This window comes from Meleagris gallopavo, chromosome 2 (genome assembly GCF_000146605.3).
Source record: "Meleagris gallopavo isolate NT-WF06-2002-E0010 breed Aviagen turkey brand Nicholas breeding stock chromosome 2, Turkey_5.1, whole genome shotgun sequence".
Classification (NCBI taxonomy): domain Eukaryota; kingdom Metazoa; phylum Chordata; class Aves; order Galliformes; family Phasianidae; genus Meleagris; species Meleagris gallopavo.
Window position 1 is genome coordinate 74,933,887 of NC_015012.2, and position 25,864 is coordinate 74,959,750.

Genomic DNA, 25,864 nt, shown 5'->3' on the forward strand with positions numbered 1-25,864 from the left:
GGTTTTTTTTTTTCTTTTCCCATTCCAGCCTTAATCATTCACAAATGCATATGCAGAGAGGATCCTAGCAATAAAGATATGGGTGTGCACAAGGGTCAGCAGCACTGCTGTCAGGATTGGTTTTTCATTCGGTTTTGCTTCACACCTAACGCACACTTGATACACACCTTCTCAGGACTGAAATCTTTTTACTAGTGAACTCTGTGAAGACTGTAAATGTCTTTTGGCAGCATGTGCAGAATGAAGTTGTTAGGTCAGACCGTCAGGCACATTCAGCCACTTGGTACTGCTTCTGGCTGCAAAATGGAATTAGTGCGTGCGTCTTAACCGTGTTATCTCATCAGTGGAGTTGATATTCCTGTCAATTGTATCTGCTAGGGTGAAGTTTCTTCCTTGCAGACCCCAGAAGTGTTTGAGGTATCGGTCTGCTGTTCTCATCAACCAGACAATGCCCTCTCTAGCCTGAAGAGACTTCTTTCCAGGAACAGGTCAGATCACACCTATAGATGCTGCCCCTGGTCCCTCGATGATAGCAGTGAATTCCAGCTACACCAGCACTGGAAGTGCAAACAAATGGCATGTAGCTGAGTTTCAGAAATTTCTGCAGTCTTGGATACTCTCAAATAGTTGTCTGACTGTACAATAGAAGAAAGCCATGTTAGATCCAACAGAGCTTTGCTGGTACGCTGTAGCACTTAACAAGCTTAACAAGAGAGAGAAAAGAATAGAATGCGTAAAACCATTGCTCATCTGAAGTCAGGCTTTTTGGTGATTGCAAGAGCTAGTAAAAAGAGCAAGCAATAGTCAAGAACAAAACCAGAGAAACTGAATCTAGTGACTTATGTGAAATAATGAACTAATCATCAACCACAGTGTCCATGAAGTTGAATTTGAGAATTGCCAAACTGAGATGCTACAAGATGCCATTTGATAAATTGCTCTAAGTTCTTGGATTTTGATGAGAGTTATTTTTTGAAATATAAGGAAGAAGTTGCATTTTCTCTTTCAGAGGGATACCAAATAACTGAAGCATGGCTGGAGGCGGCTCTGCGTGCTTCCTGCTGCCTGTTTCACGCAGTTTTTCATCTTGGAAAAAACAAGTGTCTCAAGCCTGCTCATTTTTCATTGTTTTCCCGCAGCACTCCCCACAATTCTGCTGCCATTTCCTTACATCTCCTCAGCCCCTCTACTACACATGTTGCATTTTTGCTTCCCACTCCCACACTGCCTGACCTGTGCGCTGCTGACTGGGGTCACACATCCCAGCACTGCGTTCCTGCATGTTAACACTATGATCTTGCAACAGAGCAAGCACAGGAGCTGCTGCCTCGCACAGGAGCAAGTTACCGCGTTCAGCTCGCCTGCCGTAACTCGCTGCTGTGAGAGGCAGCGGCTCCTGGTTCCCCTTGCTCCCCTACCTCTGTGCGTGCTCCTGTGCGGAAGCCTCCCACACGTCGTAGTCCAGAGGGAATCTCACAGGTGGTTCATGTATGAACTGGTCAGACGTATTAGTTGAGAGCATTAAGAGAGAATGTCCATATCAATTTACACATGTTGAAGTTTCGTGGTATAATGTTAATTTTAAGTAATTTAGAAGTATTTTCAGTGTGATGGGGGAGATGAAGGCACGCGCTCCATTGCCTCACTGATCTTCTCGCTGGCACACGGTTTCTTTAATTCCTCCACTGGAGGCAGCTGAGGCATAGAGAGCACTCCTGCACTCCTGCCATAGTTTGGCTTGTCCAGAGCTTCAGCAGCGACTCTTGTTGCAGCCCACCTGCCTCTGCAGGCTGCTGTGTGAGTTCAGTCCCTGAAATAAGGAAATTGTGCTGGCCAGGATGACTCTGAAGTAAGAGAGTTTATACTAGTCATGAAATTGAGATCTTTTTTTTTTTTTTTACTGCTCAAGCTGTTTGGTGGGGAGAGGAGGAGCCCAGAATATTTCAGGATGTGAAATTAGGACCATATTGGGATGCTGATTTCAACTATGAGAGCTTTGAATGTACAATAGGGGTAGCAAATTAAGTAGCATGGACAGCAATGCTGTCTTCAGGAAAGACCAGTCTTAAGGTTCCTTCAAGGTTCATTACTTACAAATAAAGCTATCCTAAAGACTCAGCTTTGTAATGATCCTTTCTGATAAAGCTAGGATCATGAAGACTGGCCAAGTGAGAATAATTAACTGTCTATCTTTTCTTCTTTTTTTAGGTCCCTTATTAGAAATGCAGCTTGGCTAATTTTTTTAATTTTTTTTTTTAATTCTTTTGCTTGACAAAAATTATATGCCGTTCTTTTTAAGGTGCTTTAAGCTGCCTGTCTCTAACATGGTTACATACCGTGAATTCTTTTCATGGATTCTCTTTTAACCTTTTCTACTAATTATTTCCCATATTTTTCTTTTAATTTAGAAAAGCCTTAAATATTTTCTGAATTTGCTTTATACTCCTAGGAGGTTTGATCAGTACACTGACTTTTTCAACTCCAGAGGCCTGTGTTCCAAATGAATTTAATTTATTGTGGATAAAAGTGAATTTGACATATTCATCCTGACTTTGTTTCAATACTGCAGATCCATTGCAAATCAGTAAAGCTCTGCCAGCCTGAGCCAGGCCTGTTGATGAACAAAGTGAGAAAACTGCTTACCTGTGTGTACTGTGACTGGTTTGCTCTGTTCCTTTCTACTCTTTCCTTCCTTTGAGTATTTCTATCAAGACCTAGGACATTTCTGTATACATAATCTAATTGCAAGAGAGTTTTGATGATGATATGTAACTTGACAACACTTCTTACTTATGGTTGGAAATACTTGAATGTTTTGACTTTGCCATTTTGCTAATTTCCAATAATTCTCACTGTTAGTGTGCCAGTTTAAGGTCATGTACATTGCCATCAGAACTGGAAAGAATCAAAATCATACTATGAGGCATTTGTTCTGTATTGAAGGTCAAAACAACTACTTGCTACTATCAAAGTTTCTGTTTTCTTTTGTTTTTAAAAATAGAGCTGGAGATGGTGAGAAATTGGTTGGAAAAGACAACCAGAGTATATATAGAAAAAGCATGTAATTCACTGTGAATTAAAGGTGTGTATGTATATATATATGCATCATATCTACACTTAAAACATAAATTTTCTAAGAAAGAGATGCTTTCGAAGTCACACTTTACCAAAACAATGCACACACTCTTATTTAATTACTGACAATCTCTAGGTAGGGGAGGGAGAGAATTTAGAATGTATGAGATCTTCTTATTAAAGGGAACAGGATATAAAATCAAAGAAAACAACAAAAAAAGTTTAATAGCAAGCACTATATGAAAACTTCGGACTACTGATGAATACGATGGGCTCTGAATGTCCCTTTTAATCAAACTAAAAATTATTTCAGTGTTCTTCAGTCAAAGAATTTTCCCTAAAGGTGTCTGTCTACATCAGCATAATGCTTCTGGAGCCTCTTCCTGGAGGGGATGAGTTCTTTGCCTTTGTTTAGCAAGGGGAGTGTAGCAATTGTCCAGCCTGCCCAGCACATTCCCTCATACAACTTTAGCTGACTGCCTTCCTACAGCAGTGATCCTTTTTCCCTGTTCTTTAAAGTTGCTTCCTTTGTGTATTTGGAGCTGGTGTAGTAACAACTCTGACTTGCCCAATATCTGCAGAAATCAGGCTAACTTATACAGAAGCACCAGCATTTCTTTGAGTCAACTTATCCTACCATTCCTCTGAATCTTGGTAGTGCCCATAATGACCTTAAAGAGTTGAAGAGAATAATCAGCACAAACCAGGTCTGACACTTTCTATTTAGGAAGCCATTACACAATATAACAGAGATTCTCTATTATTTCTCTTCTTGTAGTGGTGCTTTCATATCACTGTGAATGCTTTTATTTGTCCTGATCTGGTTGACTCTTAAGCCTGCTGCTGTGGGTGCGTGTTTATTAGTCTGACTGTATTGTTGTATCTAATGTATCTAATAAATAGAAATGGGCGATACGTGCCGTTTTTGTGCCTTATTGAGTGACATTCATCACAAAAGAGTATGAAATTATTCTGTTAAAGGGTTTTTTGGACAAGAAAAAGCAAGCTGCCAATCAGTGCACATGGTACAATGCACGGCACCTCTTTCATTTTTGTACTGGTTCACACAGGATTGTGTAATGGTGTTTGCAAAGGTAGCTCTTGCCACTGCAACAAGCCTGGTCCCTTTGCTAGAGTTCAGTAACAACTGTTGGAGATGCGAAAAACTTATGGATGTAAAGATATCTTAAAATATTTTTTTCCTTTTCTTTTAGGCTTCTCACCCAGAATGTTGGCCTTCTTTACGTTGGAAACTTTGACAGACCTTTTGCACAGATTAAGGTAGGACTAACAAGTAGGGTGGAGAGGCTTTTTAAGATAATTCAGTTCTGTATACTTTATTCTGCATGCTTGAAGTCTCGATTTAGAGAACTTAAAGTGTATCAATGCAATTCCAGCAAAACTAATTGGAAATAGTGCATTTTTTTGTTGTTGTTCACAATATTCTGGGTTTGTTTCTAGTTACATTTGCGTACTTTTCAAAGAAGTTTAGTTTTTCCTGTAGTCTTTTGATTAATTTTAATTCTGGTTTAATTATCAGAACCAAAATATTCTTTTTTTTAGGTTACCTTATCAGTGACATTTCAAAACAAAGCCATTTTTACAGCTCTGTAATTCTTCAGGTAAACCTTGACAAGGGAGGTACTGAAGTAAAAAGCACAGATTGTTTTCCCAGAGTTACTGGATTTGCTATAAAAAGATCATAAATTGCTGGAAAGTCATTTGTCTTTTATGTCAGTTTCTTTTATTTTAGTTGAACTATAGTAGTTTAACATTTCTAATTACCAGTTGCTAATTAGTTATCGTCATGTCACCTGCAAACAAAAATGTCTTACAGAAATATATGGATTGATTTTTGGTGAGTGTCATTGGGATTTCGCTTAGTACAAAGAGAGCTAGACATAAGCATGTCATTCTTTACAATGGGATGTGGAAATGCAGTGTTTGCTTTGGAATGCTGAAATGTTCTGAATGATACTTGTAATTATTACATATCCTGCACTCTTGGCAACATTGAATCCTCCAGGGTGTTCATTTTCTTCTTTCTCTCAATTTTAAAAGCCTTACTCTTGTTTTACATCAAAATGAAACTTAATTTCCAAAACTCAAATGTGTTGCTGTGCCATCCCTAATTACATTACTAAAGAACAGTACTCCCAACTGTACCTAGCAAATACTTGCTTTTTCTACCTAGAACCTCTGTACTGTTTTCAGATGGCTTCAAAAGAACAGATGCTTGCTTTTCATCTTCCCAGTACCAACATATATATATATATTATTCAGCTTGGTTAATAATCAAACAATTTAAGGTGCTTCTGGCACAATACCTTGCAGTGCAAGAAATTTCATCCCAAAAAAGCTTGTATATTTTTGGTGATAACAATTCATAATTGTGCCTCCTGAAATGCTTTGTGTAAGTAAATAAAATGAACAAACATACAAAGAATCATAGAATTATAGAATCACAAGGTTGGAAAGGACCTACAAGATCATCTAGTCCAACCGTCCTCCCATTACCATTGCTACCACAAGCTACTAAACCATATATATGGAATACAGAATGGTACCCTGGAATTCTGAACTCACATGGTCTGCAAAACTGCGCCATTAGTTTCCATCTCTTTATTGTGGTCTTGGTACCATTGATAAGATCCTTTATTTCTATAAACATTTAAGGAGTGTGAAGGGGCCTAGGGGGCCTAATGATTATTTTGTTTTTACTGAGCACTAGAGCTGGCCCCATTCAGTGCTGTCTTTCAGGAGATACTTCCCTCAGCTTACTTTTCCAGAGATAATCAGGGAGCTTAACCTTGCCTTGAATGACTGATGGTAGGTGTTCTCCAAGATTTGGCTGCATTTCATTTCTGGTTACTATGCACATCCAATTGCTGGCTTGAGGAGAGTAGGCAGAGCCTGTACTGCCAGAAAGCAATGGAAAATTTTCATCCTTCCACTGAAAAATGAGTGATGTCATGCATGGGACAGGATCAAACTGCAGGACTGAGTGCAAAAACAGAACAAATACAAAGTATGCATTCAGTTTCCTGCACTTTGCATTCACAGGCTTCTCTGCTGCAAGTTGCAGCTGCATGTTTGTGCAGGTTCTTTGGACCTTCCTTTCTGAACGTTCCTTAGTGATTATCCACTAAATTTCCAACATACAAAGCCTTACTATCACCATGAGTCATAGTAACACCATGGTGTTATTTTATTTCTTTTAAATCCATTGCCTAATAATTTGACTTTTTTTCACCCTTACATCAGGAGAGAGTGAGCAGTCATTCTCTATTCACAATTTTATCCACTTTCATATAATAAAAATCTTGCATATGCCGAGCTACAAAGAGTTAATCTATTTAATTGCTCCATGTATCCAAGCCATTCAGTATCTCCAATGAACACTCTTTACACTTGTTATATCCTTCTGCATTTTTGCTCTTGCCTCCTATAATGTAGGGATTGGCTCAGTGTTCAAGATATAAGTGCAGTGATGTTTTCCTTAATATTTGCTTTTCATAGTGTATACGTGGTATGGTGCTTGATAAATATCTGATGTAAATTTAATTTGAATATGCTTCTAGTTTATATTGCTGCTGTGCTCTCATTTTAAATGTTAAATTTGCCACAGAATAGGCAGTCTGGATATTCGAAATAACTTTCAGTTACCACCTAGGGAAAACAAACCTTATTATCCACTAAATGAGTGTAGATTATACATAGGCATATTTAAATGAGCTAACTCCACATGACTGTACTCTCTCAAAAAGAATGCTTATTTCTGGAGCTATAGTTGTACATATGGGCATATATTTGCACACCACTGCTTTGTTTCTTTTTTAGAGATAAAGGTAGTCTTGAAGTAGCAAGCTCATTTGTCTCAGAGTAATCTCTTCTGTGGTTCTCAATTAGAAAATGATGCACAGTTAACAAGAACAATAAACTTTTTAAATTGAGACTCCTGTCTGATTCCTTGGAGATTCTAGAAAATGTCAGCTGCCTGACAGCAAAGGAATTGATGCAACTTCTTAGAGATCTTCAGCACCAATAGGGAGGAGTAATGATTCACATTAAGAACTGGTACTGCTAAAGGAAACTTATGTATTCTGAAGGTATACCATGGTCTTCTGGAACTGTTGACACAGTTTGTTTTGTTGTTCCTCCAGCAGTCTTTCATACACTGCTGCTAATGATCTCATCAGTTAAAAGAACTGTGAACCAAACTTTGTCATGGAACATATATATGGCAGAATCTTGGTAACCTTTTCAGTTTAGACATGTGATAAATTGGTCTCTTTTGTTACATAAATGACCCACTTGCAAAGATCCCAACTGTTGAGGTCTTCTTGTAAGATATAGCATTGCTTGCCAAACATGCGCATTAAGGAATGCCCCAAACCACTACATTCCTCTGTCAGTGAAGATTTATTACTCAAAGTGAGCCATTATTTTACACTGTTACTTCTAATGCATTTTTAGTGCGCTTTCAGTAGGATGAATAGGAATGTTATCAGGTCTTTGAAATATTCATAATAAACATATAAACTGCCGCGTTAGTCCTCATAAACTCATGTTTCAATTCATGTACATTTAAAAAACTGCAGAGAAAAGCTCCTTATCAAAGTGTGCATTTGCAATAGCAAACAAGTTTTGATTTTCCTGAACCATACAGGACGATAATTGTGCAGTGTCTTTGATGATGAAGACTGTGGATGGCAAGTCTGGGAAAAGATTCTGCAATACTGATGTCTCTTCTCGAGATTATTATTCTATGTCTTTCTTCCTCATATGCAGTAATTCATTAATATTTATATATATTAATATTTATAATGTTTCTGAGACATAGATGAACTGGTAAGATTAACCGAAATTACCTATCTTCCTCCTCCTATCTTGCTTTCAGTGATGTCAGTGGTAGTGCTTGATAGATGTTTGATCTCTGTGCTTCATTATACAAAAGGAATGAGAAACATTCGCTCCTGAAGTTTTTGAACTCTGTATCTGGTAGTGGTTAGATTAGAAGAAATGGAAAAAAGGGTGTTTTCCTGGCTAGAGGGATCTGTGTTGAATTTTTCTTCTCCAGTAATTTAATATTTTGTGCCTGTTCATAGATGTTAAAGATTTTGTGTGTTGCCACTTTGAACAGAGTTCAGGATGCAGAATCTTTAAGTTACTGCAGGAAGTTTGTGATTGCTCTTGTTCTGGACTAACAGTGAGTTTCGGTATGCTCAGTAGCTCATAAAAATGATGGCTATTCCGGTTAGCTGGTGATGAAGTAGTGATTTGAAAGTCAAATACGCTTTAGCAATGAAGTCTCACTTTATTTCCACAGGACTGCTCTTTAACGATGTGTTGAAGGAATTTATTTCATGTAGGGTAGTTCTTATAATTGTTTTTTGTTTCTAAATTAAATTATTTTAATTTACTGCTGAAATATAGCATTGGTTCAAAGGTGTTATAGAACAGTTTCACAATACGTTTGCCTATTTTTTTTAATCTTTAACCATTTAAGTAGCTATCTTGGTAGTTGCTGTCATATATGTCTGCATTCGTGATTTCCACCTTTCTTTGGATCTTAATTGGTTATGTTTATTAAATATCTCTTAGAAAAACAGATTTTATGAAGGTTTCTGTAGGTGCGACTGCCTTGATTAGTAAAACAAAGTCTTGACATTAGTTGGAATTGGCTGGCAGGCTTTCTTAAACCATTTTCGTTAGTTATTGTTTGTATTCTTTTGGTAAGAATGAAGTTAAGCAAGAAAATATATCATGCAAATGTTGTTAATAGAAGTTACTAATTTCATTGTTCAGCATACATAACAGTCACCTGCGTAGTGTTTTAAACCTGTTTCCAGAATGAGAAGTCTTCATTATGTACAAGATCTTGCTTTTGAAATAGAGATTTGTTCAGTGCAGATCAAAACAAAAGCTTAGTTATGCTCTAACCTGAAATTATATATTCCAATTTATTAGGATTGAAAGTTTTTGCAGATCAGTTCCTAGTTGCTTCTAGGATGAGGGGAAGCTGTTCAGTACATTGTGTTCTCCATTATTAATCAGTAATGAAGCTTCTGACAGCCTTTACTGTAGAGCTAATGACTAGTTTCATGTTGTGTTCTTAACACATTTAATTACCGTTTAAATAAAGATTAATTACTGCATTTTTATTTTTAGTATTTTAAGAGTAGTTATTAAAAAGTTGCATAATAAATACTACTTTGTTCAAAATAGAATTGTTCTATTTAATAGAATATATTTAATGATTACAAGAGTACTTTGGAAATAGTGTTCTTACTATTTTGTTTCTGTGCTATAAGTGCAGTGGAAAATTCCTGAAAGTTTAAAGTTTGCTTATGAGGAATTTACTGCTGTGGGTAAAGCAGTCTTTCTGTCGAGCAAAAATCAAGCTCTGTACTCTGATCTGCAGCTCTGTAGCCATTACCTGTGATTTTATTAAACCTGAGAACAGTATTGCTGATTGCTGAGGTTGCTAAACTTACCGCCCACACTCCGGGACTGCACTTTGATTCTAAGCTATTATTTGCCCAACTGTGTTATTTTCCCTCAGCAAATATGCTTTTAACTTAGAACATGAGGAAACAGAGCAGTCCTACCAGGCAGAGGCCCTGCAGTGGGTAATTGCCCCAGAATAATTTCACTGATCACATATAAACCAGTAGACCCTCCAGATAAAAATCTACCCACTTTTACTTTTAGAAATTCAGTCAGCTTATCAGAGAATTTATTGTAATGTTTTCAGGAGCTGAAACTCTTGAAAGTTGGCCGGTTGGCCTTTCTCAAGGCATAGGGAATGTAATCATGTCTAAGAAGCAGACTGGACCTCACTTGTGACTCCTTCGGCAAGATAAACCTCTGCAGGTGATTACCGGAGGGAAGGGCCACAATTTACAAAAGCAGTGTTTTTGAAAAAGAGAGTGCAAAAACATGAATTGGTGAAAGAGATGCTTTTTGTAGACCACTACTTCAGTTAGAAGAAGCTGGTAGCTTATTCTCTGAAGCTGGCATGTCTTTCTTCCTGGATGATAATGACACCTACCCAGTTGGTGATCCCAAAGCTGCTCTCTCATCTGATCACAAAGTACAGTCATGAAACTCACTGTTTGAATACAGCTCTTCAGAGTCTTTACAGTTTAAGAGCAGGGTTGGTCCCACTTTCTCCATCCACTCAATGGCTATCCTGACTTATCTCCCACCAGCAATGCACTATGTATGGTCTTTCTGCAAAATACATGTAAAACATTTCTTTCTGTGCCTGCTGACAGCCAGAAACAGCACACTGGTGCTCCAGTTACACAAAGCTCTACTTGTTAGACTTTCCTAAATATTAACAGAGATTCTTGCTTTCACGAGTACAGCTAAGTGAAGACATAAACTGAGTGTTGCTTCTGCCGCCGATCTCTTCTTTGTATTTCTTGTCCTGTTGGCTTATTTCATGTGAAAAGAAATGCAACTGAGTAAAACATATCATGCCTTCAGCACGAAGAAAATAGCGGCTTACCTGATAATGTCCTTGCAGGTCTCTCAACATCATTATCCAGAAAATAAGTTGTCAATACAGTTTAACTATTGTTTTCAGTGATTAGAGTGTTCCTGGGGCATGGTGTTCTGTTGGGTTGGCAGCGTAGTGCTGGTGGAGCTGCTCCAGGACCAATCTTGAGAAGATGCTTAGTTAATATTAATAGTTTTATTGATGATTTTACTGTGGTTGAGGATTTATGTACTGATGATGACAGTTCAATGGCAGGAAAAGGACGAAAGAGAACCAGCACAGGAAGGACTGACTGGGCTTTGGCTGTAGGTTATAAAATAGAACAGAACATAACAAAAGCTCAAATGTGCAGGCACAGAAACAAGCACATCTGCCATCTTCTGAAGCTTCCTTATTTAACAGTGATGTGTGTCAGAAAAGAACAACAGTTGTTTGTAGGAGAAATAGTTTGGCAACCATGAAAGAGGCAGAGACCCCCCTAGAACCTCTGGAGAGATACATTCCTGAGGAAAGGGAAGCATGAGTTTTACCAGTCGGTGGATGGTTCTTGTTGATTACACTGAAGACAAATTATTGCAATCTGTAAGTGGCAGTTAGTGGATTGAGCAAAGGCATGTAAAATAATGGTAAGTTCTTTTCTTACCTATCAAGATACAATGTAAGAGAAAGATTGTTTCATCTCCAAATATACTAGCAGAATTAGCATGGGCAATGAGGGGAATATTGATGGGAGAAAATGATTTTTTAAACTATTGCGAAGTAATAGTAAAAGATCAAAAGGGTTTTGCCTGACAGCCATTATTTTATTCTGAAAACTGAAGAATAGTTTTGAGAACTACAGGATTTGGTTTCAGCTTCCACTAGGAACAGGCAGTGTTAAGGAGTATAACAATTATATGATTCGATGACTCTGAAAGAGGAAGATAAAATTGATAATCTGAGTTGCTATGTTTCATTAAACGTAGTCACCCTGAATCAAAACACACAAACCTAGGATAAAATTGTGCCATATTCAAACTATATCTTTAGGATAGTCATAAATATTAATACATATAATAAATATTAATACATATTTATTACTGTTAATAGTATCCAAACAGAACTGGTGGCTCTAATATTTTATAGGGTTTTGTGGGATGGTTTTTTTTCACATCCTCTTAATGGAAAGGGAACTCACTCTAAGCATCACTGGAGTTGGCATTGTTGCAAGTTGAGAAGCCAAGTAAGAAATTCTTTCTTCCTTATTTTGTCTCTTTCTCAGGAACATCCTATATTTGTGTGTTATGCAGAAGTCTATAAATGGGAACACCAACACTTAAAAAGTAGGACTGATCATCAGGAAATCTGAAGTGAATTTCTCAGAGTGAGAATTTAAGCTTTGTTCCTCATGTTTTTTGGTACAAGAAGATGATGTGCAGTCTCCTCATGGGATTTCCTGTATTGCTGAGATCATGCCTTCTGGTGCCTGAACCTGTCCTCCTTTTCCACTCAATCCTCTCCTCTGCACAGATTTTACATAAAGGGCTGTGTCAAATTTAATATCTTAGTTTTTATCTGTAAGGTACTCTCATAGAATCGTAGAATCACCAAGGTTGGAAAAGATCTCCCAGATCATGCAGTCCAACTGTCCTCCAGTCACCAGTATTTCCCACTAAACCATGTCCCTTAGTACAACATCTGAACAGAACACCTCCACGGACAGTGACTCCACCACCTTTCTGGGCAGCCCTTTCCAGTGTCTGACCATTCTTTTGGAGTTTTTTCTGACATCCAACCTGAACCTCCCCTGGTGCAACTTGAGGCCATTCCCTCTACTCCTATTGCTAGTTATATGAGAGAAGAAGCTGACTCCCACCTCACCACAACTTTCCTTCAGGTAGTTGCAGAGAGCAATAAGGTCTCCCCTGAACCTCCTCCAGACAAAAAATCCCAGTTCGCTCAGCCACTCCTCATAAGACTGGTGTGGGATGTGGTGTGGGATATATGAAGAGTCATCTGATACACGATTTTGGGCTGTGTTTGCTATCCTTAGAAATGCAAGTTATTTCTCTGCAGCAATAGAGTTTTCAGGAGGGCAGGCTAGCATTTGAAGTGATTCTCACAGAACCTGGAGTGATAATGCATCTCACTGTCTTCTTTCCTGAGTTCAAGGTGCATTTGTTTGACCTGGTCTCTTAAGCAATAATGTGAATATATTCATCAACAAAATTCTGGACTAGTGACAGCAGTAAGAAAAATTCCTAGAAAGTAGCAAACTGCCCTAAGTGCTCAGCTGGTAGCCTGTGAAGATGAGGGATGTGCTGGAAAAGAGAGTTCACTAAACTAATTGAAAGTTAGAAAATGTTGTAAGGTGCTGGCAAGAAATCATCCTCTACTGATTCCTAAGTTCTGTGTTTGTTAAAGGTAGCAAATTTAGTTGCTTTTTGAAAACAGGCTCCTTTTGAACTATTACTTCGAAAATTAATTAGGAAACAAAAAGTCTCTGTAATTTCTTTCACTTCACTACATCTTGACGTTCTTTGCTGGCAGCTTTTCTCAAAAATAGTTGCTAATGCTTAGGCGTAAGGAGTCCTGACTGTGTGTTCTTCTAGTCCCTGTGTAGAGTCCTAAGTCCCGCCTGGGGAATGGTAGACACTAATAATGTAAATTAATATATTTTGTGTGTGTGTTTATAGTATGCACAAGTGCCAGCATACAGTGGGCACATTTACTCTCTCTAGATGCATTGCAAAGTAGTAAAAAATGTTAACTAACAGTGGGCTTAGGAACTGGTGATGTAAACAGAGAAAGAATAGCAACTAGGAAATCTGCATGAGCATTGTGAGAATGAAGCAGTGATTTTGTCTGCTGCCACAGTTGTTGTCCATAAGAACAAAATGTTAATGAGCTATAATTTCACAAATTCACTGTGTTCTCCTGGATCAGATAGTCCCCGTTTTGCTTTTTCTCGTGATTATGTCCATGAATTCAGTTAACAAATTTGTTCTTTCTGAAGTCTGGAGTGTTCCATAGAAGTTCACAGAATTAAGAAGATTACCTCTGCAGTTTTCTGTTGTTACTGCCAGTAAGATAGAATAATTGATGCTTTGTTTTGGACTGTCGGGTTGTTGTTTTCTTGGACATCTTTTGTTACATCAGCTTGTAGTCGTTTTTTTAGAAAATCAATCCAAGGTTTTTCTTGCTAAGCATAGGATAAATTAAGCCTTCTGGAAAGGTTAAAATAATAACTAATTTATTGTAGATTATATATTTTTAAGCTTTCTATTTAATTCTGTATTAACTGGTTAAGAAAAAAAAAATCAAGTGATTTTGATGAGTATTGTAAAAATCAAGCATATTGCAAATTTTAAAGCCTTCTATTTCTTGTGATTTCTTTCCTAGCGATAGAAAATTAGTATGATAATGCCTCATTTCTTTAAAAGCTTAGAAAAACAAATACTGACAAAGGAAGCTCATGAAATTTAAGAGAAGTAAGATGCTGGTTTTGCTGTTGGGACAGAGATCCCCCTGGCCTTCCTATGCAGCAGCTCTGCAGGAAAGGGCCTTAGGTTCCTGGTGGCAAACAGAGTTAAAGGGCAACCATAGTCTGGCTCGTGTTAGCTACAGCCTAGCTGTCACATCAGGCATTTTTAAGACCACGACTGAATGCTGCTCTGGCATCCACTGTGCAAGAGGCAGGGGTTGTGAGGAAGGGTCAGTCATCTGCTGTATTTGGAAAGGTTAAAGAGGGTGGGTCTGATTGGTCTGAAGAAGAGAAGACAGTGGGGTGGTTGAATTGCTGTCTTCTATCACTTCAAGTGAGGTTTCAGAAAAAACAGATGAACAGATATCTCAGATCTGCACAGTGAAGCAGAAGAGGAAAAATTCCAGTTGGATATGTGGGAAACAATGTCAGAGTGAGGTTGTTTGGGTGCAACAGCAGCAGGTTGCAAAGAGAGATTGTGAGGTGGAGATTTTCAGAATTTAACTAGAAAAGGCCTTGAGCAGCCTGGCTCATCCTTGAATTGAACCCTGCCTTGAGCAAGAGTTTGGACTAGATGGGTTGGTGGAAGTCTAACCTGAATTTGTCTGGTTTCTGCCATTGTATACTAAAGGCAGTTAGCACTGTGAAATACAGCTGGTTCTCAAAGATATATAAAACTGCATCGTATATTGTGTTCATCAGGAAATTGTAGAGTTGGATGCTTCAGAGCCTCCGCTGTTGCTGATTGAATACAGCTTAATTTCAGTCACTAATATGACCATTCAGTGTACCAGTTAGTTCTTCCTCCCTATCTTTTCCCATGGCTGCAACCTTACTGCATTATACAGCACTTTCAATACTCCACTCTCACTATCTTTTATTTATTTACTTATTTCCTGTTAAATGTTTACTTTTGTAAATGACTGATTTCCTCATAATACCAAAAATATGGGAAAACATCTTTCTTTCCACTAAGGCCTTCCAGAGATTTGAGTCCTCTTTCAGAAAACATTTTTTGCCACTAAAATATTTATTTAGAAGAATGGTTTGTTGTTGTTTTTTTTTTTCCTTTTAAGTCATTTTGCAGCAGTTTTCATGTAATGAGACAATATGGATTTTTTTTAATGGAGTGTATGGTATATATTGAGAATAAAGTGCCATTGTTGGCTTAAACTAAACATCTGTGAGCGTAACAAACTGAGAAACACTAGTGTTCTCAGGAATGTCTGTAAAATGTAAGACGTTTATTGATTATTCTGAGTCATTTATTCAAATTTAAAGAGAGCGAAGAAGAAAATCAACAAAACTGACTATGTGAATTGCAAAGGTCCAGAGTAACAGGTTAGAAAAGGAAGCTAAACATTAGGAAAGTTAACTTCCAGCTCTTCAGAATTAGTCAGCAAAACACCCTGGGAAACTATTCTCATGGATAAGGGTGTAGAGCAGATCTGGCAAATCTTTAAGGAAGCTTTCCTTAGCATGCAAGAGCTCTCCATCCCCAAGTCAGGAAATGAAGGCAAGAGACCAGCATGGCCAAACCAGGAACAAACAGCTCAAACTGAAGAGCAAGAGGAAAAGGCACAGGCAGTGGAAACAGAGACAGGTAGTGTGGGAAGAATATAAGGAAGCTGCTAAGGCTGTGTAGGGATGGGGTCAAGAAAGAAAGCCAAGGCCAAGCTTGATCTGAACTTGGCATGGGATGACAAGAAGAACAAGAATGACTTCTACAGGTACCTCAAACAGAAAAGGAAAGTTCAGGAGGGCATACCTCCCCTAATGAGTGATACAGGCAAGCTGGAAACAACAGACAAGGAAAGGGCTGAGGTACTTAACAGCATTTTTGCGTTGGTCTTCTCTGATAACTGCTCACCACACAGTCCTCAAATGTATGATTTGGTAGGACAGGATTGGGGAAACAACATCCCTTTCACTGTAAGTGAAGATCAGGTTTGTGACCTCTTGAGGAACCTGAACATCCGCAAGTCTATGGGTCCCAATGTGATGCATCCCAGAGTCCTGAGGGAATTAGGTGATGTAGTTGCCAAGCCACTCTCAATGATATTTGAAAAGTTGTGGCAATCAGATGAAGTTGCTGTTGACTGGAAAAAAGGCAGCATCACGCCCATTTTTAAGAAGGGTTAAAAGAATGACCCTGGGAACTACCGACCTGTCAGTCTCACCTCTGTGCCAGGAAAGATCATGGAGCAGATCCTCCTGGAAGCTATGCTAAGGCACACTGGAAGACATGGAGGTGGAGAATCAGCATGACTTCACTTCTTTTGGTTGAAGTACTTCTGTCACTATATGTGTGAAATTAAGCCAACCAGCTATTCTTTATCACATTAAGGATGGTCTGTTTGAACTTTCTGGTTCTGTTTCAATTGATAAATAATGAGATTTGAAACCAGCAGTAGCTAATATGTGTCATCACACCTTAGTTTTCGTGATTTTCTGTTTTTGGGGGGTTTGGTTTTTTTTTTTTCTTTTTTCTTTTTTTTTTTTTTCTTTCCCAGCATTCCTTCATACTAAATTCATTTACATTCTTACTTCTCTGGATTATTTTATGTTTTACTATACTCAACTGACCGTGTACAGGATGCTGTTCTGAGTAGCAGTCATATAGAAAATCAGATTTTCAAAGTGATGTGCAGATTGTGCTTACAGCAGCTTTCCTGTGCCCAGTGGTATGGAAATAAACAATGTAAACACTGGGACATGCAGCTTGTGTCATTATTAAAATTACATGTGTTAATATGCAAATAGCTCCATATTGAAGAGACTGTGAAACGGAAGGGTTAAGCTCCGTCTCTGAACCTCGAAGTTATTGCTCACTATCAACTAAAAACTGTGGGGAGTGAGAGGTTCATTTTAGCAGTAAGTGAGCACAGAAGCACAGACCTTGCAGATATTTCTCATCTGTATTGCATTGTTTCTCTCGTCTTACACCTTTCCCCGTCCCCACCCCCCCATACTTACCATGGTGGAGGAACAGAACAAGTCAGTGTAAAGCTGCCAAATTTATCATGTTGTGGTGCAACTCATATTTTGTTGTAGTCCTCATCATCTTGCTCATGTTTTTCGGCCTTGTATGTCTGAGAATATTCTGGCTCCAATACATGAGTGATTTGAGGCTGGCAGTGTTTTTTGTTTTGCTTCCTTATGTTCCACAAAAATTGACTTGCAGGAGAGGGATGATTTGTCCATGATGCTTTTAAAATCTTGAATGCTGTAATTTGTTGCTGCAGCTGTTACCATGTTATAACTACATTTTGAAACCTGTTTTGTATGTGCTTCTCCCTACAAAGAGTCTAAACTTTCCTCTGAGTAACTGAGTATACTTTGCTAACATCTCCTTATGGGACCAGGTCCTGTGCTTGAGTTGAAGCAGAGACTCTTTTGATGCAGACAAGCTTATGCTTGGTTTCCATCAATGCATTTGCATTTTCTTTTGACTACAGTACAATACTTAAACAGTATAACAAATGTGCTCAAGCTTCCCAGAGTTTTAGGCAATTTAGTAAAATTGTTGTATATACTGTCTTCTCAAAGAAAGTACTGCCCTAAATCTGTGGATCTTTATTATTTCCTTCAAAAACTCTTCTCATGTCATATTTTTCATTGATTAAGCTGTTCTCTTTTTTGAAATCCATTTTTTGTCTTTTCTTTCTGCATGAAACCAGAGGCTTTTGTAGGTACTGTAGGCAAATGAAATAAAGGAAGTAGAACAGATAGTAGTCAAGAGTACATACAAAAAATGATTTCTAGATAAAATTATCAAAGCCATACCATATTAAAATTAGTTCAAATTGAATGAAATGATGTGAAGGTATTTGTGCAAACTCTTTTAGGTCGTCTTGAAGCATTTCTTAGTAATTCATTGGTTAAAAGTATCATAAGAACAGCCAAGATAAGGCTTGAGGGGATAGAGAAAGAAAATTGCTTTTAACAATTTATAGGCTGAATAGATCTGAATTTGTGAAGATTTTTAGAGGTGAGTGATTTTGAGTCTAAACTGAACAAATGAAGTTGAACTTGATAAACGAGCTTGAACTTGTAGTACTTTTGCCAAATGCAGAAGATAATCTCTTTAAAATAAATTACTTATGAATAAATCAAGATGTTGAAGTTGCAGAGGGTGAGAGATGATATAGCAGGGTAATTCTTTGACTAGGAAATTGTCTTGGAGACCTTTCTTTATAATATATAGAAGGCACATAGTGAGCATCACGAATGAGAAATATTTTAAATGTCAGATACTGATAAGATTGGAGAAAAGCAGTTGGCAAAAATCCTTGTATTGAGAGGTGCTGTGCTGTTTTAGGGCTAGTAAAAGGCAAATGCAGATTAAATTTAGATAAATGAAAAAGAATAGGCCTGCAAACAATAACACAGAAGGTAGAAGAAATATCAAATGAGATAATTATGCAGGATATCAGTTTACAAAGGAAAAAGGGTTGTGGGTAATATCCTGTCTGATTATAATACCCATAAAGGAGGGTAATTTCAGCCATCATATGCCCCACAGGCTCCCTGTATAGATTGTGGAAGACAGCTCATTCCACGGGGGCAATCTGAGAACCTCAGAGTGGAGCCTGGCAGGTGCCTCACTGGGTCTTTAAATTGCTTTAAGAGTGCCAGTGGATTGCATACAGAAACAGTGTCCTAAATTTTAAGTAACTGAGGTTATGGTGCAGGTACCTGTCTGGCTTGTCTCTGTGGATATTTCCAGTTACGAGATCAAAGGTTTGAATAAGAACATATTCTTAATGTACAGCTGTTTTAACTACAAGTGAGCATTCCAGTATAGTGTTTCCCACAGACAAGCTTAAATGTCACTTCCACTACTGCTAATAGATTTCTAGATATCAATTTTTTTTTTTCTCCAACCATTTTACATCCTCAAATATAATCCATAAAACCAGGTATATCCTGCAAGCTTAGGCTCTATTAGACCTCTGATTAGAAAGTCAGAGTTTCTTATACAAGGTTAGTGAATTAAGAGGAAAATGGGATGAAACTAGACTGTGCCAATGAAAGTCTGGCATGTCTGTAAGAAGATGGGATTCCATACAAATACATATAAAAGGGTGTCTATCTCCTGCAGAGAGAACTGGTAACTACCACATTTACAATCTAAAGAATGCCTGGAAAGTGGTATTCCTCAGGAAAGAAAAAAACTGTACATAGACAGCAAATCAGCTACAATCGTTTCTTTTCTGCATTTGTAGAATTACAGAATGGTTGAAGCTGGAAGTGACCTTAAAGATAACCTAGTTCCAGCCCCAAGCCAGGGGCAGGGTGCCTTTCACCAGCTTGAGCTGCCCAGGGCTCTGTTCAGCCTGGCCTTGAACAACTCCAGGGATGGGGCACCCACAGCTCTCTGGGCAGCTGTGCCAGTGCCTTACTGCCCTTATAGTGTAGAATGCCTTCCTGGTGTCTAATCTAAGTCTTTCTTCTTAGTTTAAAACCATCAGCCCTGGTTCTGTCATTACACATTCTGGCACTAATTCAGTCCTCTGTGTGCATAATGTACAGTGAAATGCTTTATTAATTTTTTTCATTAAATTAACTGATACGTGTGCCATTGCGAGGCTCACATATATGATTGCATGGTGGTATTCCAAAGTGATTAAAATATTTGTAAAGTTTCACATCTGAGAGAGAAATGTGTACTAAAAATGAGTTCAATAATAGAGATGCCATATCTTATTATATAATAGTCAACAGAAACATTGTTTATTTACTTTTTGATTGACAACAGTAAAACTACTGCAGTTCCATCTTTTTACCGTAAGTGGGAATAAATGTGAAGAACAACAGAGCTCTGTGGGCTATTATGTTTCAGCAAATTGAAGTTTTCAAAATGCCACTTCTGCTTCTCTCCAAAGGAGAAAAAAAAAAAAGAAACAACTGTTGATTGTGGAGAAAATAGCACGTTATATCTTTGGGAAAAATAATGTAGAAGTGTTTGAAAGAGAAAGATCAAAGATGTGGCAGTACTGTTAGAGCCATTGTGTGGATGCTCTGTTTGTACTGCCAAGGACTTATAGATGTTTTCATTTATGGGTGAGGAAACTGGAAATATGCAATATTGCTTTGTATTTTTTTATGTTACAACTTCCCTGAGTTACTGTTTAATTGGCGCATTGAAAAATTTCTGCCAGTGACTTTACAACTGAATCCTATAATGAAATGTCACTTCTTTTCAGAAAAATTTTACTTTCTCTTGATTAGTTGAAATATTAAATTTGCTTCTGTAAGTGAATCTATTGATTTTTAGCTTAATGTGTTATAATAAAAAATACTCAAGTATGTTCTCAGTTGATAGATTCATGGGATGCTGTGCTGGTTTCTGTGCAGGCACTGGTGATGGATTTTTATTTGTTCCTCATGCATGAAGCAGGGAAGCCAGCAATGGTACAGAAGGGAAATAAATACCTTGGTTCTGCTGGGGGGCAGTGCTTGCTGTTAAGATCTCCGCAGGTGTTTTGTGCTGGGCCATCCAAGTCCCAGTGGGAGGGCACGAGCCTATAACAAAATGGCACTGAAAGACCCCTGGGCCCAAGCCCAAGCACCATGGGGTGGTTACATCAATCATGGCTTGCTCTGCCTTGGGTGCTGCTACGTGTTAATGCGGCATTGCATGAGGAATAAGGTGCTCAATTAGTGTCACATGTTAACCTGTCTGATTGTAATTTAATGGTAATACAGGCAAGTGCAGCTCAGCTTCTGCTTCGTTTCATTAGTGGGTCATGGTTAGCCATGCTTGGTTGCTGACTGCTGTAGCAGCGCATTACCTTAGGTGATACCATTTCTTTCATATAAACAAAAGAAACCTGTGTGGGATGTGGAGGAAAGGCTAGCCTCTGTAGCAGAAGCAGTGTGCAGGAATATGTAAAAGCAAAACCAGGGACAAGAACGTTTTGTTTCTTTTACACAGTATTCAAGATCCTGCCTGCTGTATTTTTCTACATCGTTACATTCTCTTTCCATTGGTTACGCTTGATTGTCATTAATGCATAGAAAGAGGTTTCAACGTAGCTGAACTTCGACAGAGGAAAACAAAGGATATCTCTGAATTATTTAAAAGGACATTTATAGATCAGCGAGTCAGAGGTTTCGGATTCAGATCACTGAAGTTAACACTAAAGCAAAGAGACTCTGAGTAAAAGCTTAATTACTAGCTTGTTAATGTTTCATGCAGTGCTTTGAGGAAAAAGTCTGTAATTTGTCATTACTGTTGGTAGTTATAGCAGGAAACTACAAAACAAGGCTTTCACTTTCATTTCGGGGTTTCCCCAGTGTGTCCTCTGGTCTGACAAATCAACTCCTTTTTATTTTGGGCTTTTCAACTGCAGAGTTATGGATGTAAAGCTCTTTTATCTGAAGAAAACTGATCAAGTTAAATGAATGTAGAAAAACACACTTTGAGATGATCAGGCAAAAGGTTACGTAGTTGCAGTGCTGTAACTTGGGGGTTTTTTTGTTTGTTTTTTCTTTCTCTCTTACCTCTTTCCAGCACTTTCTGTTCTCATAGAGAACACATAGGAATTTATTTTTTTATGAGTTTTTCCTGACTGGACTAGTAAATGATTGGTTGTGACACTGGCCATCTCTAAAATAGGTTTATGATGTTACTTGTAATGCTGTTACATCATATGAGAAGCAAATCAAATTTTTTAAGCTGTATTTTTTACAGAACTAAATCTGTTTCAGTCTTGAGTCTGAGGTGGATGAGAATGGCCACTCAAACAAAATTTCAGCCCAGATTCTAATTTCTCTGACTTCTGGAGGGTTTAAGACTCAGCCCACGCAGAAGTCTTTGCAGACCAGAGGTTTCTGAGCAGATTTTTTATTTGGAAAGCTCATCTGGTTGGAAAACCCAAGCAACTTCTTTTGGATTTGCGTGCCTTAGCGAGCTCCTGCAGGTGAACTGGATGAAGTTAAAGTTGGTGAGCAAAACCATGACAAGCATGCTCATTACAGAGGATTTTTCCATATTTCTTGTCTTTCAGAGTTACGGGAGAATCAACTTTCAAATGTGAATTTTGTCAGCATTTGCCACTCAAAATTGTAATCTTGTTTAGGTGATCTTAAAACTCAAAAAACAGCAACAAAACCCACATCCTAATTTGTCTAGCAGTGCTGCCACCCAAACAGAAAATTCAGAGTTTTCTCTTTTACCACATCGGATAAAATCCTCTGAAGCCAATTGAGACTCTCCCAAGGCCGTGAATATTGCGTGCCCCTGTGCCCTTCTCCATCTCATGATGACTGCAGCCTGTCGCCCTCCCCACATCCATCATTATGGTGTCCTGGGAAATCTGGCTTCTGAAATCTGCAGATTCATTAATAAGAAGTGCAAAAGAGTGGCTTGCAGTGAACGGTAAAGCAGGAAGAACCCCTCAGTTGCCTCATTTACCAAGAAATTTGTGCCATTGATAGATTAGCCCTTGCTTACCTTTCTTTTAGAGCACTGACCTCATCAGCTGGCAGGCACTATCAAACCATTTGCTGTGTCTCAGCCACCATTCACTTCCCTAACTAGCCCCTTCCATTCTGTAATCCCACGATGATCAAGAGGACCTTCCTGCTTAAATTTGAGATAATAAGCCAGATTATACTGAACATCTTTAATTGCTTTTGAAGAAGAAGGAAAAAGCGTTCCATGATTTCAGCCTCAAAGCCAGTTAGGCTTTGAAGTTTAAGGTAGACTATTCTAGAAAGGAGGGAGTTCAAACCACCTCAGCACTATAAAGGCAGTCAAGAAGTGTGTTGGGGCAGCAGAGGACTCAGGCTACAGCATCTGCTTTGATCAAAGCTAATTTTTGAAAGTCTGCATTAAGTCTGCAGCCATTCATCTGTTTATGTTGTGATGCAGTATCAGTAATGAACAAAGCTAAAAGCTTATTTTCCTTCTAATTGAAATCTCAGGTGAAAAACACAATGAAAAATCCCTTTCACAGTTTTTTTTTTTCCCCCACCAAATCTTTGCTTTATTATTTGGATTTAAAGTACTGCCGATAGATATTTCTATTTTTACTGTTTGACTCTTTTTTGCTTTTTGGTTTTTATTATCGCAGTGTTTCATTAAGGCATTTATCAGCTCCCTCACTTAAGAAGTTCTAGCAGTCATCTAAAATTTACCTTGTGTCGTTAGCTACAAAAATGAAGGTTGAGTTGGCAGAGTTACAAACTCCATGCTTGCTGATTGGGGTAACCCTACCCCCACAAAATGGCACGATTTTAAAAAATGGCTTTAGCTTGACTGTTTTTGTCATCCTATAATTGAAAATACAAAGTTCATGCTTTCTTTCAGACACATGCAGAAACTGAGAACTTTCTTCTCAGAAAGTATATAATAAAATGTACTTCGTCTGTAAGAGTCTGATCTCAAGATCTGGCACTCTTGCAGATGCTCTATATTACATTAACTATATTAAAGCTCCAATGAGCAAGACTGAGCTATAGTCTTTGGCTTGACCCTCTGCTTCTTAGGAGACTTGGTTGATGACAAGCTGTTCAGACTAGTGAAGTGGATGGGGATTGTCTGAATTTTTATTTCCTGAAGACTACTCTTAAGCCTCCGTATATTCTAGCACCATATCTGCAAACAATTAGAAATCTATGAAATAAAGAGATTGACTAATTTTTGTAAATATTTCCTGGGCAAAACTAGAGCACATTAAATAGAGGAGATTAAAAGTAAGTTTACTTCATTCTGGTCGTAGTTCATGGGCACGTTCTCCATTCTCTCTGTACCATCTCAACATTTTCAAGTATTAATAAGATTTCTAGATGTTAAAAACATTTATAAATTTATAATCTTGCACCCTTCCCCCCACCTTTCTAATAATGCTTTCACAGTATCTTTAATAATTTACATATCACTTAGATGCCAGTATCTGATAATGTCAGTATGCCCGATTCAGTTTCCAGTGTTGTATGTGTCTGCACGTGACAACTGTAGTGAGAATATAAATTAAAGTTTCAGTTATGTCTTTTTTTATGTTATTATTCACTAATGTTCTGAGGCAAAGACATTTGAAACATGAGGAAAGCAGATCTGCTAACAAACCAGCTTGGGCTTTGTTAGGCTGTGGATAGACACATGAATATATTACATATGATTATCATAAAATTATGGCCTGGAAATTGAACAGTCATGCTGCTGCATTTTAGACAGTACATTTATAATAAGCTGTAATAAAGTAAACTCTTTGAATGGATATAAGAATAGACATTTCTTGACAATCACAAATGTATGCTCAATTGGTGCTTTTGAGGCTCAATTTAACAAAGCAAACAGATTTCCTTGTAGTGTTAACGCAGTTGTTCTCAGTGGTGAATTTTGGTTTACGAAGGAGAAAAAAAATCTTTAAGCATTTGAAACTGTTGATGTTTGGGAGCTAAATGGAAGAAAAGCATGTGGTTCGTAATGGCTGTCTTTTGAAAGCTCCATGTTGTTAAAAGTGGATTTGAAAGATTCACTTGCAATTACTTGCTACCTTGGGTTCTAGTTTCAATTTCTTTTGGTTTATTCTGATATCATTTGGCATTTTTCAGAAAAGGCAGAAGAAATACCATTTCTAAGAATGTTTCAGAACCCAGATAAGCAATGACTAGAATTAGGTCTAGGGCCAGATCCTGATAATGCTGGCATGAATTAATTGAGCTTACGAAGCTGCTCAGAGATACATAACTTATAAGGGTAAGTTTGTAGAGCCTGGGTGCAAATGAATAGCAAAAGATGCTATCTGACTCAGAAAAGTACTTTTTCTGCCGATGGCACAGGCTGATTGGAAGCTTCTGATAGCACAACTGTGGGGCTTCTCTGTGCAGACCCATCCACGGGGGGTACAGCAACAAACCATGGAGCTCCTTATAGAGGGAGATGTGCAGATAGAATGAGATAAAAATCAGCTCCTGCAGTAGTTAACAACTTGGATACCAAGAAAAGATGAAAAACAGTCATACAAGAAAGTATGCTGTAAAATCTAAGTATGATAAACACAAACATTTGCTAAGAGAGCTGTGATTAGAGTCCAACATGCAGAAGAGAAAAATGTCAGAATAAACTTCTTCATCCTGACACTGCCACCTCGGTTCTCTGTCTTATTCTGAAGTACAGAAATAATGTTCCAAAGACTGTATGACAGTGAAAACATAGCTTTGCCTCTGGAAGATATGTTATGGGTTTTTTAATAATAAATTATTAAAGCAATCTCAGCTGCCCTTGCGTTGCAGGATTTCTTGGTAGCATGACTGTAAGTACCTGAGGGATAATTACAATAAGGTTTAGAGTACCAAATGGGGGGTAAATGCTTTCCCTGGTGTGTGACTGCAAACCATCTCTCTCAGTTTCCCCATTTGCAAGCTGAGAATAGTAAGCATTATGAAATTAATTATTTATGAATGAGGTAAGTGTTGTTTTCAAAGTATATTCTTTATGATCGGTGTGTAACTCGTATCTGGATTTTTGTTTCTTAGCATGCAGAGCTCGTCGCTTGGAGCAGTCTCCTTTTTGCAAAATCAGTTTGTGTGTGTAAAACACAAATCAAGGCTAAGGCTGGTGTTCACAAATTAGCTGACATCAAGCAGGAATAGAGTCCTCAAAATATTCCAGGCTGTGGGTGAAGTATTTCCTTCTGGAATCATTGCTGCATGACAATTACAGCTTTTCAATCAACTCACACATACATGTGCTGGTTTAGCCAACTGTGTCTTCTCTTATCATCCTTGTGGGGTAGCTTTTTTCAGAAACATCGAGAGGATTCCTTATCTTTCGATGTTTTTTGGTTGTTTTTTTTTCTTTTTTT

The 25,864-nt window shown here is 38.0% G+C and overlaps 1 protein-coding gene across 1 annotated transcript in view; it reads left to right on the forward strand.

Moving 5' to 3' along the window:
- RNGTT (RNA guanylyltransferase and 5'-phosphatase) overlaps positions 1-25,864 on the forward strand; it is a 179,758-nt gene that overhangs the window by 142,369 nt on the left and 11,525 nt on the right. The window contains 1 exon segment of the mRNA XM_010707638.2: positions 4,290-4,356. Coding sequence (XP_010705940.1) covers positions 4,290-4,356 — 67 coding nt within the window.